Source organism: Dendrobates tinctorius, unplaced genomic scaffold, assembly GCF_039654945.1.
Source record: "Dendrobates tinctorius isolate UK_male_01 unplaced genomic scaffold, ASM3965494v1 ptg000103l, whole genome shotgun sequence".
Lineage (NCBI taxonomy): Eukaryota > Metazoa > Chordata > Amphibia > Anura > Dendrobatidae > Dendrobates > Dendrobates tinctorius.
Window position 1 is genome coordinate 1,893,575 of NW_027361771.1, and position 16,705 is coordinate 1,910,279.

The 16,705-nt window shown below is 40.6% G+C and overlaps 1 protein-coding gene across 3 annotated transcripts in view; it reads right to left on the reverse strand.

Annotated features, from left to right (window-relative positions):
* Positions 1 to 16,705, reverse strand: part of UNK (unk zinc finger) — a 124,723-nt gene that overhangs the window by 94,670 nt on the left and 13,348 nt on the right. For all 3 annotated transcript variants that reach the window (XR_012234555.1, XM_073587924.1, XM_073587923.1), the window contains exon 2: positions 3,374 to 3,583. Coding sequence is in view for 2 of the 3 variants with exons in the window: in XM_073587924.1 (XP_073444025.1) it covers positions 3,374 to 3,583 (210 nt within the window). In the remaining variant the exon portion in view is untranslated. The remainder of the gene's footprint in view (positions 1 to 3,373; positions 3,584 to 16,705) is intronic.

Consider the following 16,705-nt stretch of genomic DNA (forward strand, 5'->3'; position numbering starts at 1 on the left):
TTTCTCTCTATATCTATCTCTATATCTCTCTCTCTATAGCTATCTATATATTATCTCTATATCTATCTATCTATATATTATCTCTATATCTATCTATCTATCTCTATATCTATCTGTTATCTCTATATCCATATCTATCTCTATATCCATATCTATCTCTATATCCATATCTATCTCTATATCCATATCTATCTCTATATCTATCTATCTATCTCTATATCTATATTTCTATCTAACACCATATCTCTATATCTATCTCTATATCTCATTATCTATCTATCTCTATCTCTTTATCTATCTATTGATCTATCCATCTATCTCTATATCTATCTATTATATCTATCTATTATCTCTATTATCTATATCTATCTATCCATCTATCTAGCTATCTCTATCTATCTCTATATCTCTCTATCTTTCTAACTATATCTATCTATCTCTATACATATCTCTATATCTAGCTATTATCTCTATATATATCTCTATATCTATCTTTCTATATCTATCTGTCTCTATATCTATCTCTATATCTATTATCTCTATATCTATCTATCTCTATATATATCTCTATATCTATTTTTATTTATAGCCATCTATCTATATATATTTATCTCTATATCTATCTATATGTCTATATTATTATTATTATATCTGTATATCTCTGTCTATTATCTATCTCTATCTATTATCTATCTCTATCTATATGTCTCTATATCTTTCTATCTATAGCTATCTATCTATCTATCTATCCATTATCTATTTTCTATCTATCTCTATATCTATCTATCTATCTATCTATATTTCTTTCTATATCTATCTATCTCTATGAATCTTTCTATCTATATCTATCCATTATCTACTTTCTATCCATTATCTACTATCTATCTCTATATCTATCTATTTCTACATCTATCTTTCTATCTATATCTATCTAACTCTATATATCTATATAGCATTATACCCTATGAGGGGGTGCATTATTCCCTATGAGGGGGGCAGTATTATACCCTATGAGGGGGCAGCATTATACCCTATGAGGAGGCAGCATTATACCCTATGAGGAGGCAGCATTATACCCTATGAGGAGGGCAGCATTATTCCCTATGACGGGGTGCAGTATTATTCCCTATGAGGGGGGCAGTATTATACCCTATGAGGGGGTGCATTATACCCTATGAGGGAGGCAGCATTATACCCTGAGGGGGTGCATTATTCCCTATGAGGGGGGCAGTATTATACCCTATGAGGGGGGCAGTATTATACCCTATGAGGGGGTGCATTATAGCCTATGAGGGGGTGCATTATTCCCTATGAGGGGGGCAGTATTATACCCTATGAGGGGGTGCATTATACCCTATCATTATACCCTATGAGGGGGGCAGTATTATACCCTATGAGGGAGGCAGTATTATACCCTATGAGGGGGTGCATTATACCCTATGAGGGGGTGCATTATACCCTATCATTATACCCTATGAGGGGGGCAGTATTATACCCTATGAGGGGGGCAGTATTATACCCTATGAGGGGGTGCATTATACACTATCATTATACCCTATGAGGGGGGCAGTATTATATTCTATGAGATGGCTGCATTATATTCTATGAGGGGTCTACATTATATTCTATGAGGGGGCTGCTTTATAGTCTATGAGGGGGCTACCCCAACTCCTGCTACATAATTAAGAAATGTACAACCTTATATTATACCCGGATATTAGTGTGTTTTACCGCACAATTGGTGGTCTGGTATTTAACTCTATGCAGCTACATAGTGGGCCCCAAGAATGATTTTCTCTGGTGGGCCCAAGGTGTTCCAGTCCAACGCTGTCTGTGAGTGTTAAGAATACTCACTACTCCCCTAGATGAATTCTTTGAGAAGTGTAGTTTCCAAACCAGGGAAACTTGTGGGTGTTTCTGCTGTTTTGTCATGCCAGAGGCGCTTCAAATGTGACATGGTGTCTGCAACATTTTCCAGCCAAAATACCACTCCCTCCCTTGCAAGCCCTGACGTGCACTCAAAGAATAATTTTCCACCAAATATGGGGTATCAGTGTAATCACGAGAAATGTACAACAAATTTTGGGGTCACTTTTTTCTTGCTACCCTCGTGAAAATAAAGAAATTGAGGCTAAAATAACGCTTTTGTGGGAAATTTTTTTTTTTTTTTTTTTTTTAATTTTCACAGCTCTACATTATAAAATTCTGGAAAGCCCCTGGGGGTTCAAGGTGCTCTCCACACATCTAGATAAATTCCTAGAGGGGTCTAGCTTCCAAAATGGGGTCACTTATGGGGGGGGTTCCACTGTTTAGGCACATCAGGGGCTCTCCAAAACGCAACATGGTGTCCGCTATCAATTCCAGCCAATTTTGTATTCCAAAATTCCAAAAGTCAAATGATGCTCCTTCCCTTCCGAGCTCTGCCGTGTGCCCAAACAGTAGTTTTCCCCCATATATCGGGTATCTGTGTAACCAGGAGAAATTGCACAACAAATTTTATGTTGCCCTTGTGAAAATAAAAAAAATTGGGGCTAAAGAAACATTTTTGTGGGAAAAAAGTCAAACTTTAATTTTGTCCTGCAAACAAATTTTTATCTACTCGAAGTCCAGGTATAATTCTGTTTGTATAGTTTAACATCTAATCTTTATGAACCCATTAATGACACCGTTTTTCATTTTTGCCTCCTCTTCTTCCAAGAGCCATATTTTTTTTTTTTTTATTTCTGACATGAGTTATAGTTTTAAATGACTATTCACTTTACCATATAATAATATAATGAAAAATAGGAGATTCCGCTTGCGATGAAATAGTAAAAAAAAAAATGCAATCCGCCCATTGCTTTGGTTTTTACAATGTGCCGTAATGCCAATAACAAACATTCAACCAATGAAAGGAAAAGAAATCTGAAGTATGAAAAAAAAAAAAACACATTTAATTTGTTTTGTTAATTTCCGAGACCCAAACAATATTTTTGTTAAATTTTTATTTAGATGAAGCTGTATGAGGGCTTTTTTGAGTAATGAACTAATGTTTTTGTTGACAACAGTTTGAAATACATACGGCATATTAAAGGTGTTAGCAGGTCCAAATCATACCTAAGGTCCTGCAATGCCTGCACATGAGGAAAGAGACATAGCGAATCAGAAAAACTATACTACATTTCTAATAGGAGATATTTGCTCATATTATTAATACTACACCCACTACATATAGGAATAGGATCTTGGAGATGGGAATAACCCTTTAACTAAAGCCTGCCTGTCCAGTGGATCAAAAGGGTATTTGCCATCATGAAGTCCCTTTACCTACTACTGCTAAAGAACTTTTGGCTGCTGGCAACTATTAAAATGCTGCAGCCCTAAGGAAACTTACTCATCTCCTTCAGGACATAGACCGGACGTTTCATCATATTTTGTGCAGTAAATATCCGGGCTGTAGTTAAATGTCCCATCTCTGCGTCTTACAGATCTTCGCCGTCGCTGGTTAACAAAGTGCCAGTGGAAACAGGTGTAGGGTCGATGCTGGGTGCATTTGTGTTGCACAAAGAGTGGGCACTGCTCAGTCCGGAACTCTTTCAGGTACCTAAGAAAACAAGCAAATAAATCGTGAGGAGACTCTCTACATTAAGATTGTGCTGGGGGATTCATAAGTCTGCAGTTCACATATGGACTGGAAAACCCCTTTAAGGAGCAGACGCCAGCTGTGTTACACAGTCAGCATCTGACTAACACAGCAGCCAGTTGAGCTAGTTCCGATCGCTGCTGCTTATCCATTTGAATGCTGCTGTCAATCCCTGGCTGTGAGGTGACTGCAGGGTCCCAATGGGTTACCAATTCAGCGAAACATTGCCAATCTGATGTATATAGTAAAAGTGATCAAATGGTGACGAATTCAAATCTCAAAACACAACAACACCACAAAAATCACACACATTTACAATTTAAGACAGTGCACATACTCGCAAAAATTCAATCAAAATGTCATATGTACGCCACAGAATCACTAAGAACATAATCTCGGCTCACAAAAACGAGCCTTCACACAGATTCGTTGATGGAAAAATTAAGTTATAGGTCTCAGAAAATTAATTTTCTTCCCTCGATTTCAGAAACCCATCTCTAGCTTGTGTTTTAAAAAAATGAAAACAAACGTTGCTCGACTCACCATTCCAGGGTTCAGCGCCGAGTTTCTGTGGCAGCTCCCACTGTCTGGAGGGCTGACGAGGTCAGCACTGCAGCCAACAGCAGAGCTCTGGCAGAGTAGACAGTGAGAGCTACTGAGCTTCAGCTCCATCAATGTCACGTCAGTGCTAAAGCCAAAAACAGACACCAGGAGCAGCAGCGGTTTTGTGCTGGGCCCAGGGAGGATGAGTAAAGCCAAGGTGTGATTTTTTTTTTTTTAAAAGCTTCTTTTGGAGACAGTTTTTTTTTCTTTACAGCCCTTAAAATTACTAAAATGTTAAAATAAATAACCTTTCAAATTTGGTATCACTGTAATTACCGTTTACTGACTTGAATCATGCTGCCAGATCATTTTACCAAACAATGAACGCCTTAAAAAGAAAATTCTGAAAAACAATGGCAAAATTATGTCACTGTTCCCTCCATTTCACTTTGATTTTTTTTATAAAATTAATGTTCTAATTGAAAACTAAAATCTAGTCTCACAAAAAAGAAAAATCCATTAGATGACTATATTGATGGGAAAATAAAAAAGTTACGGTTCTTGGAAAGAAAGGAAAAATTACCAGGTAAAACTAGAAAAAAAAAATCAGATGGTCACAAAGTAGTTTAAACCCATGTAAATCAGCATAACCGAAAGGGGAACCCACTTTAAAATTTCACACTAAAGAAAACTGTTTCAAAGTCCATAAAGTCTCGCTCATAATTTACTATAAGGCTGTGTGCACACGCTGCGGAATCCGCTGCAGATTAATCCGCACGGATTTTGCAAAAACCGCAGATAATCCGCAGGTCCAAAGACCTGCGGATTATCTGCGGTTTTGCCTGCGGTTTGGTCCTGCGGATTCACTATCTCCACAATGGTGGAGATAGGAACCCGCAGCGGTTTCCGCAGAAAGAATTGACATGCAATTCTTTCTGCGGATTCAAAACCGCAGCAAATCCGCGCGGTTTTTTCCGCAGCGTCGGCACAGTGTTTTTTTTTCCCATTCAAATGAATGGTACTGTACACCGCAGCTAAAACTGCTGCGTGTCCGCAGCGGCCAAAACAGCTGCGGAAACGCAGCGGAATCCGCAGCGTGTGCACACAGCCTAAAAGTGAACTGAGAGAAGCTAGACAAGTCTAGTAGGCACGTGACTACAAGAATGCTTACATGACTGCCTGCTTGCACTGGGAATGCTGGGGAATCGTGACAGTGTGCAGTCACAAAGTAACTGCAGACTTTTGTCCAAAGCCTGGATAACCCCTTTAAGGGTATGTTCACACAGGGCGTTTTTTTTCATGATTTTTTTATGCTAATTTTCAGCACCAGCAAAGCCTACGAGATGTCAGAAATCTCATGCCCACACATTGGTTTTTTGTGTGATCAGGATTTTGTGCTTTGCTGCGTTTTTTGGATATAGAGCATGTCACTTCTTTCAGCGTATTTGAAGCGTTTTTCACCCATTGGCTTGAATGGGTGCTGAAAAAACACAGCAAAAACGCAGGTATCATTATTTGCAGCATTTTTTCTGCAGAAAAGTCATGGGGGCACTGTGCACAAAGAGACATAAGTTAGCCCAAAAAACACACCCAAACCTGCGTTTTTGCCGCAGCTTCTTTCCTGCCAAGAAATCAGGTTTTGCTGCAGAAAAAAAGCAGCAAAAATGCCCAGTGTGAACTTACCCTAAAGGGTCTTTACCAAAAAAATAATCCCGATCCTAACACTGCTTCATTTATTGTCTATGGGACCACTGGGTACAGTGCTTGGCAAATCCCACAGACAATGAATTAAGTGCAGGCCATGCATGTGCTACTCTGTTCCATTCAAAACAGGACAACAGAGCCCAGTTCCCTGGGTTCTAAGCCCCAATCTCAGGATCACTTGGGGTACCACTGGTCAGACCCCTAACGTTAAGCTAGTTATTGGCTATCCAATGGAAAGAGGATAACTTCTTTATATTGGGGGAATAACCCTTTCATGACCATGTGCCTCACAGAAAGCAGGAATCCAATATCAAGCCTAGAAGTCAGTATGAGAAATTGCAAGATTAGTAATACATTGTGATATGAAAAAATAAAAAAAAAAATCATCAAATAATTAAAACAAAAAAAATACAGTTTAGATAGCGATATGATTTAAACAATAAGTCATGTTCTACTACCATGTCATTTAAGGCCCTCGATGACTTTTTTCCGGCCCCTGCACAGATTCCTCTGGACCACAGTGCTTGCACCAGTAGCTGTATTTTGCTGACCACTGGCCCATTAATTTCTTCTTGTTCTGGGAGCATAGGCATGCAGTGTTCACTACTGAACGCGGAGGCATAGTCAATGAAAGATTACGTCCTGAAATCAGTGCCAGCATTAGGAATTACTTTGTGGGCAGAGTTATTGTGCGATTTGTATGGGCCCCAAAGTATGGTATAAATATCCAAATGGCCCTTGGCAGAAAAAAAAAAAAAGATTCCCCATCCTTGATGAAAAGGAATGTACCTGCTGATGTTAGTGGCCAGCACCTATAGGATGGCTTGTTACTTTGAAGTGGCTTTTGCATCCTATATAGATTATCTGCAGCAAGTTATTGATCCTGGTATAAGAGTCTACTACTGTGTGGGTCAAACCCCTGAGGAAGCCACCTCCTGTGGCGATACGCATAGGGTCCTCCTTCCATTTTGATGCTTTTCTTATTTACCTGGGTGACTTTACACATGGCACTTTATTGCACATACTGTAATCATTGCCTACTTTCTTTCTATTTTTTGGATACTGCATTATTTATTGTCTGTACATGTGCACCTTTCTTTGCTGAATACTACAAGAAATCACTTTAGGGGCACTGTCCATTCATACATATCTCACAAACCGCCCACATTTACATGCCTCTATTGGTTACCATGTCAGTTGCATGGGTTGTATCCCAGTGCCAATTTTTGGACAAGGAAACACAATGTGCCCATTTTGAAATGTTTTTATTTGTCCGGTCTAGGTATTTGTGTTTGTAACTTAATAAAGCGTTATATTAGTACATTTAGGAAGTGCAACAATGTTTTGGATGTGTCTTTCTTCTTTTTTTAAACTGAGTTGATCAAATCTTTCATAGAACAGAATCTATGTGACACCGGTATTTATATTCTGTGTCTTTATCAGCTTCACAATGCCCACAAACAGCACAATGATTACACACTACAGAACACAGGCATTATACCACCACCCAGCTACCAAATCTAAAGACAAAAGGTGCCCACCTACTGAAACCGTTACTAAACAATATTATGGCACAGACAGCTCATAGGGCAAATGCTTGTAAGGATGAGAATAATTGTTCCCGATCACAGGAGTATGATCAGGAGACGAAAGGCTGAGTCGCCAGCAGCACATCTTCCCATACGCAGAGGGGAAGTGCTGGCAGCAATATGCAAACTGTTCCCACATTGCGCCATGTTAGCACTGATCAGTGCTCGTTATGGGCAGAAATGTTTCCTTACACTTACTAGTGATGAGCGAATTGCCAAAACTCCAGTTCAGAACTTCAATCTAATTTATCCAGGAACTTCGATCTGCATCACATTTATTCTATGCAAATCAAGTGTACATCATTATACCCTGAGATCCCTCCAAAGCATAATAAACATTTAAATAAAAAAATATATAAAGTAGCCCTGCTCTGCCGCGGTCACTGAGCCATTTTCTGCATTTTTTAACCCTTTCCAAGTCCTTCTGAATCCAGCAAAATGCCGATTTGTCAAGCCACCATTTTGCAGGATTCACATTAATCAAATTGAAAACAATTTGGATTCTGGGAAATCCATGTGCATATTTTTAAAATGTCAGTTTTACTCAATTTGCCTCAAAGTACAGTAACTTGTTCTTCTTACATTTACTAATTAACTAAAATGCACTCAAATAATATGCATAGAAATTATAATCCTACAAAACACAAGGGACTAAGGGAAAAGTGCTTAGGCAACTAGAAAGCTGAGGGATACCAATCTTTCTGGCCATTTTATGTATCCTGCGCTCACAAAACAGCTTGTTCTGAAAAGTTACCTGAAAGTGCAGATACACTACAAGGTCAAGTTCCCAAGTGTAGAACATGCATTGATCTTAGATTACTTCCTTTTTCCCCTTTTTTGATGCATATTTGACACAGCATTTTTAATGCAGTTTTATTGCAGAATATAAGGGACTCCAAGCTTAAAATTACAATTGCGTATTTGACATGTGTTATTTTGAGGTTCCCCATAGAATCATAGAGGAAAAAAGGCACAAAAAATATAAAGACATGAGTTTTAGTTCAATTACCGTACATCTATTTTGTGTGAACTGTTAAAATAGAGTTGGTAGAAATTGATTTGCAGGACCCAGTCCATCGTCAACTTCAGTAGTCTGTGTCCACAGGAGGAGAACCCTGAGACCTGCCTCTTAGCTCACTGCATCTGTGCCTCGTCTTTTTTTCCCCCATTACCAGGCCTGGCGTCACTGTTGTACTGTAGCATCGCTCTAGGCAAGCTAATAAAAAGAGGAGCCACGGATGCGGTCACGTAAAAAGTAGTTCCATCCAGCAGCCACATAATACTGATGTGGAAAGTGGACCGGATCATTCAAATTAATTTGCATTAACCGCAGTGTTAAACACTTTGTGGGAGAAAGGCCTATAAGAATAGCCTGCTTTGTGATACTCATCCGGAACAGCACGACTCCCCTTTTTGTGTAGTAAGCCTTTACCTAGAACTGCAGCTCAGCTACTAGTCAACCAAATAGGAATGAGGCTGCAGACCTCAGCAATGGCCTCTACACAGTGAGAGGAGAACAGCTGATTGGAATGGGCTGCTGGGTGATAAGGATGACCTATCACAGGAGAGTGCATCAATATATAACAAGGCTGAACAACACCTTTAAGAATACCTTTGAATACAGAAAACTGAAATAAAAAAAAAAAATCAAGCATCTTTCTACATTAATTTGTCATTTTTACCTATGGGTTTTGTTAGCTTAAGTACTTGCAGGTTTTTTTGGTTTAATTTTTTGAATACTTTGTGATTCAAGCATCATGTCATCCTAAGGGTATGTTCACACAGGACTTTTTTGCTGCGTTTTTTTCATGGCTTTTTTATGCTAATTTTCAGCTGCTTTTTCCATTACCATCAAAAGCCTATGAGATGTCAGAAATCTCATGCACACACATTGTTTTTTTGTGTGATCAGGATTTTGTGCTTTGCTGCGTTTTTTGGACATAGAGCATGTCACTTCTTTCAGTGTTTTTACCATTCTGGCCAATGTCACTTTATAAGGTTATAACTCTGGAACGCATTAACGGATCCCGCTGATTCTGAGAATGTTTTTTCATGACATATTGTACTTCATGTTAGTGGTAAAATTTCTTTACATTTTCATCCCCTACCACATGGGTTAAATTTGCCATTGTGAACAATATGTTTGAAAAAGATCATAAAAAAGTGGGATTTCTGGAACCAAGCGTTTCCTTAAGCAGTTTATTTTAGGTCATTTTGTTATTATGGCTTTGTTATCCTGAAAAATTGTAATAAAGCTTTTATTTGTAACTGTTTTTTCCATATTGTACTTGTTGCAAGTTCTGCCAATTATCACTATATAATCAGAGTTCTCCCCCGTTTATTTACCCTCCTTAATAAATATTTCCTTCGCCTTCTTTCCTCTCCCCTATTCCTTTCCTATATAAAAATTTACATATTGGTACTCAATAAAAATTACTGAAACACAAATGTTGCTTAATAGGCATTTATAATGCAAGATAGTCATTTATCACAGTTTCACAATTATCTTTCTCTGCAAACAGGGCCGTTGATCACCCAATGATCAAACGACGAGCAAAACACTCTGTAACATAAAAGATCATCGTTCTCAACGGTGCATCGTCCTGTGTAAACTGTGTAGAACTATGGCAGCCCATACACACTGAGCGATATATTGGCACCAGGATGTGGACAGTACTATAAAATGTTGGTCAGAATGACTATATGGTGCTAATTGTAAGACAATTACTATATGTGGCAAATTAGGGGACACAAAGAGGAAATAGAAATTGCAAAAAAAAGAAAAGGATGAAAATATTTTTACACTAAAAATGCTGTTTTATATATAAACTAAAGTAAACAAAAAAAATGCACGATTGTTATGCCGCACCCATGTTATCGTTAGTGTCCCCCAGGGTCCAGTGCAATCCCGACGCTCCTTTCGCTGTGGATTTTTTTCACAGGGTGTAAACCCCTTTAACCCCTTAAGCCCCAAGGGTGGTTTGCACGTTAATGACCGAGCCAATTTTTACATTTCTGACCACTGTCCCTTTATGAGGTAATAACTCTGGAACGCTTCCATGGATCCCGGTGATTCTGACACTGTTTTCTCGTGACATATTGTACTTCATGTTAGTGGTAAAATTTAATTTAAATAACTTGCGTTTATTTGTCAAAAAAACGGAAATTTGGCAAAAATGTTGAAAATTTCGCAATTTTCCAACTTTGAATTTTCATGCCCTTAAATCAGAGATACGGCACACAAAAAACTTGATAAGTAACATTTCCCACATGTTTACATTACATCAGCACAATTTTGGAACCAAAATTTTTTTTTGTTAGGAAGTTATAAGGGTTAAAAATTGACCAGCGATTTCTCATTTTTGCAACACCATTTTATTTTTACAGACCACATCACATTTGAAGCCACTTTGAGGGGTCTATATGATAGAAAATACCCAAAAGTGACACCATTCTAAAAACTGCACCCCTTAAGGTGCTCAAAACCACAATCAAGAAGGTGCTTCACCGGAATTTTTTGAATATTTAAAAAAAATGAACATTTAACTTTTTTTCACAAAAAAAATACTTCAGATTCAATTTTTTTTATTCTACCATTGGTAACAGGAGAAATTGGACTGCAAAATTTATTGTGCAATTTGTCCTGAGTACGCTGATACCTGATATGTGGGGGGGGGAACCACTGTTTCGGCGCATGGCAGAGCTCAGAAAGGAAGGAGCGCCGTTTGACTTTTTCAATGCAAAATTGGCAGGAATTCAGATCGGACGCCATGTCAAGTTTGGAGAGTCCCTGATGTACCTAAACAGTGGAAACCCCCCACAAGTGACCCCATTTTGGAAACTAGACCCCCCAAGGAACTTATCTAGACGTGTGGCGAAAACTTTGAACCCCCAAGGGCTTCACAGAAGTTTATAACATACAGCCGTACAATTCAAAAAAATCATTTTTTCCACAAAAATGATCTTTTCACCCTCAATTCTTATTTTTCCAAGGGTAACAGGACCCTAAAAGTTATTGTGCAATTTGTCCTGAGTACGCTGATACCCCATATGTGGGAGAAAACTACTGTATGGGCACACGTCGGGTCTCGGAAGGGAAGTAGTGACGTTTTGGAATGCAGACTTTGATGGAATGGTCTGCGGGTGTCATGTTGCTTTTGGAGAGTCCCTGATGTACCTAAACAGTGGAAACCCCCCACAAGTGACCCCATTTTGGAAACTAGACCCCCTAAGGAACTTATCTGGTTGTGTGGTGAGCACTTTGAACCCCCCCAGTGCTTCACAGAAGTTTATAACGACCGGGCGTGAAAATAAAAAAAAATCATATTTTTTCCACAAACATGATCAATTAGTCCCCAATTTTTTTATTTTCCCAAGGGTAACAGGAGAAATTGGACCCCTTAAAGTTCTTGTCCAATTTGTCCTGAGTACGCTGATACCCTATATGTGGGAGAAAACTACTGTCTGGGCACACGTCGGGTCTCGGAAGGTAAGTAGTGACGTTTTGGAATGCAGACTTTGATGGAATGGTCTGCGGGTGTCATGTGCATTTGGAGAGCCCCTAATGTACCTAAACTATTGAAACTCCCCACAAGTGACCCCATTTTGGAAACTAGACCCCCCACGGAACTTATCTAGATGTGTGGTGAGCACTTTGAACCAGGGCTGTGGAGTCGGTAAGCCAAACCTGCGACTCCGACTCCTCAATTTCCCTTACACCGACTCCGACTCCAACTCTGACTCCGACTCCACGACTCCGACTCCCACACATATTGCTTATATTTAAGTGAAAAATTTATTGTAGTACAATGTGAACCTCAGACATTTAATCATTTTTATGATCCAATAATCAAGATATTTAGATAGAACAGAATATATATTGGTGTACTACCCGGTTTTCATTATTTTTGGTACAGATACGATATGGATAGACAGATATGGATAAATGGATAGATAGAGCAGATTTCTAATCTGTTTTTGCTATTGAAAACATTATCTATGAGCTCAAAAACCTTTCAGTTGATGCAGTTTTTTAAAAAGATGATCAACTTTTGCAGCTGAAAAACGTATCCTCAAAAAACACAGGAAAAACGCTGTGTGTGAATGTAGCCTTAGATCAGGAATAGAACAGCCATTTATAGGACATTTCATAACTTTCCCAAACTCCTATGAAAAAATATTCAGCACATCCTGCATTGAACTACTGTGCCCAATTTATTATATATTTTAGGAGTCGGAGTCGGTCCATTTTATACCGACTCCAACTCCGACTCCGACTCCACCAAAATGAGCTCCGACTCCGACTCCACGACTCCGACTCCACAGCCCTGCTTTGAACCCCCAAGTGCTTCACAGAAGTTTATAACACCCGGGCGTGAAAATAAAAAAATCATTTTTTTCCACAAGAATGATATTTTTGCCTCCAATTTTTTATTTTCCTAAGGGTAACAGGAGAAATTGGACCCCAAAAGTTGTTTTGCAATGTCCGGAGTAGGCTGATACCCCATATGTGGGGGTAAAACACTGTTTGGGCGCATGGCAGAGCTTGGAAGGGAAGGACCACCATTTGACTTTTTCAACTCAGAATTGGCTGGAATTGAGATCAGACGCCATGTTGCATTTGGAGAGCCCCTGATGTGCCCAAACAGTGGAAACCCCCAATTCTAACTCCAACCCTAACCCCAACACACCCCTAACCCTAATCTCAGCCCTAACCCTAGCCCTGGCCCTAGCCCTAATGGGAAAATGGAAATAAATACATTTTCTTTTAATTTTATTATTTTTCCCTAACTAAGGGGGTGATAATGGGGGGTTTGATTTACTATTTATGGCGGTTTTTATGTTTGGCCGCTGTCACACGCTAAAAGACACTTTTTATTGTAAAAATAGTTTTTGCATCACCACATATTGAGCGCTATAATTTTTCCGTATTTTGACCCACCGAGTCATGTGAGGTCTCATTTTTTGCGGGACGAGTTGACGTTTTTATTGGTACCATTTTCGGGCACGTGACATTTTTTGATAGCTTTTTATTCCGATTTTTGGGACGCAGAATGAACAAAAAACAGCGTTTCATGAATTTCTTTTGGGGGGGTGCGTTTACACCGTTCCGCGCACGATAAAATTGATAAAGCCCTTTTATTCTTCGGGTCAGTACGGTTACAGCGATACCTCATTTAGGGTTTTTTTATGTTTTGTCGGTTTTATGCAATGAAAACTATTTTATATAAAAAATAATTATTTTTGCATCGCTTTATTGTGCGAGCTATAACTTTTTTATTTTTTCGCGGATGATGCTGTGTGGCGGCTCGTTTTTTGCGGGACAAGATGACGTTTTCAGCGATACCATGGATATTTATATGCGTCTTTTTGATCGCGCGTTATTGCACTTTTTGTTCGGCGGTATGATAATAAATCATTATTTTTTGCTTCTTTTTTTATTTTTATTCTTTAAGGGGTTCGCTAAAGGGGTTAACTAATGGGACAGTTTTATAGGGCGGGTCGTTACGGACGCGGCGATACCAAATATGTGTACTTTTATTGTTTTTTTTTTTATTTCCAAAAAATGAATTTATTGGGGGAATATTTTTTTTTTTTTCTAATTTATTTGGCGATTTTTTTTAAATTATTTTAACACTTTTTTTTTTTTTTAAACTTTATTACATTATTCCAGATGGGATATCACTGTCCTGTGACAGATCGCTGATCTGTCACATCACAGATCACTGTGACAGATCAGCAGGCTTCCTCGTGCCTGCGCTTTGCAGGCACTGAGGAAGCCGGCTCCCTGCAGGCCCCCGAAGGTCCCCGTCGCCATCTTGGATTTGGGGGCCTGCAGGGAAGGAGTCCCCTGCAGCAGCGCTGCACATTGCACTGCCATGGGAGCCCCCTACCTGCCGAAGCTTCCCTTTAACCCCCGGTACACCGCGATCGTGTTTGATCACGGTGTGCAAGGGGTTAACGTGTCGGGGGCGGTTCCACGTGGGCGCCGCTGATCGCTATGACGTACTATCCCATCCCTGGGAATTAAGTCCCAGGGCACATAGACGGGATAGTACGTCATATGGGATTAAGGGGTTAAATGGATTGGTTGCAAGTGCACACTCTATCTCCCATCAGTCCCCCTCATATACTCCCTGTGAAAAAGTTAGTGCGAAATGCGTGTCGGGATTGCACCGGACCCTGGGTGACACTAACAATAACATGGGTAAGCGCCACTAATGAAACGATATACACATTGCGCACTATACATATGAAGAGTGGATTACAGTACAGATCAAATACTTATACTGTCCATTTGAGAGACTGAGGAAAATATCATTGAGAATTACTTGTTTTCTCAAGCTGGTCACTTGAATTGACATCAACTCTCTAACCTCACCCACCATCCATTGTGGCTTGACAGTGGTTATGTGTTTACCCCAATTCACCATTTTTTTCTAAGCTGTTTGTCCTTGTAACTTTTAATCAGTGTTTTACATTGTGTTTATGTGAATAAACTTGTGATACTTGTTCAGTTTTATATATTACTAGCTGAAGAGCCCGGCGCTGCCCAGGCATAGTAACTAACTACGGTTAGTTATACAAATTATAATGAATATATATATATATATATATATAAAAAGCTGTGTGTATAGCCACGCCCACTCCACATAGCCACATTCACTATAATATCCCACATCATCCCGTCAGCCAGAGCTACCGGACTACTACCCCTAATATCCCTCATCATCCCGTCAGCCAGAGCCACCGGACTACTACCCCTAATATCCCACATCGTCTCGTCAGCCAGAGCCACCGGACTACTACCCCTAATATCCCACATCATCCCGTCAGCCAGAGCCACCGGACTACTCCCCCTAATATCCCACATCATCCCGTCAGCCAGAGTCACTGGACTACTACCACTAATATCCCACATCATCAAATCACAGACACCGGACTACTACCCCTAATATCCCACATCATCTCATCAGCCAGAGTCACTGGACTACTACCCCTAATATCCCACATCATCCCGTCAGCCAGAGCCACCGGACTACTACCCCTAATATCCCACATCATCCCATCAGCCAGGGCCAGCAGACAACTACCACTAATATCCCACATCATCCCGTTACAGACGCCGGACTACTCCCCCTAATATCCCACATCATCTCGTCAGCCAGAGCTACCTGACTACTATCCATAATATCCCACATCATCCCATCACAGCCGCCGGACTACTACCCCTAATATCCCACATCATCCCATCAGCCAGAGCCACCGGACTACTACCCCTAATATCCCACATCATCCCGTCAGCCAGAGCCACCGGACTACTACCCCTAATATCCCACATCATCCCGTCAGCCAGAGCCTCCGGACTACTACCCCTAATATCCCACATCGTCTCGTCAGCCAGAGCCACCGGACTACTACTCATAATATCCCATATCATCCCGTCAGCCAGAGCCACCGGACTACTCCCCCTAATATCCCACATCATCCCGTCAGCCAGAGTCACTGGACTACTACCACTAATATCCCACATCATCCCGTCACAGACGCCAGACTACTACCCCTAATATCCCACATCATCCCGTCAGCCAGAGCCACCGGACTACTCCCCCTAATATCCCACATCATCCCGTCAGCCAGAGTCACTGGACTACTACCACTAATATCCCACATCATCAAATCACAGACGCCGGACTACTACCCCTAATATCCCACATCATCTCATCAGCCAGAGTCACTGGACTACTACCCCTAATATCCCACATCATCCCGTCAGCCAGAGCCACCGGACTACTACCCCTAATATCCCACATCATCCCATCAGCCAGGGCCAGCAGACAACTACCACTAATATCCCACATCATCCCGTTACAGACGCCGGACTACTCCCCCTAATATCCCACATCATCCCGTCAGCCAGAGCTACCTGACTACTACCCATAATATCCCACATCATCCCATCACAGCCGCCGGACTACTACCCCTAATATCCCACATCATCCCATCAGCCAGAGCCACCGGACTACTACCCCTAATATCCCACATCATCCCGTCAGCCAGAGCCACCGGACTACTACCCCTAATATCCCACATCATCCCGTCAGCCAGAGCCACCGGACTACTACCCCTAATATCCCACATCGTCTCGTCAGCCAGAGCCACCGGACTACTACTCATAATATCCCATATCTTCCCGTCAGCCAGAGCCACCGGACTACTCCCCCTAATATCCCACATCATCCCGTCA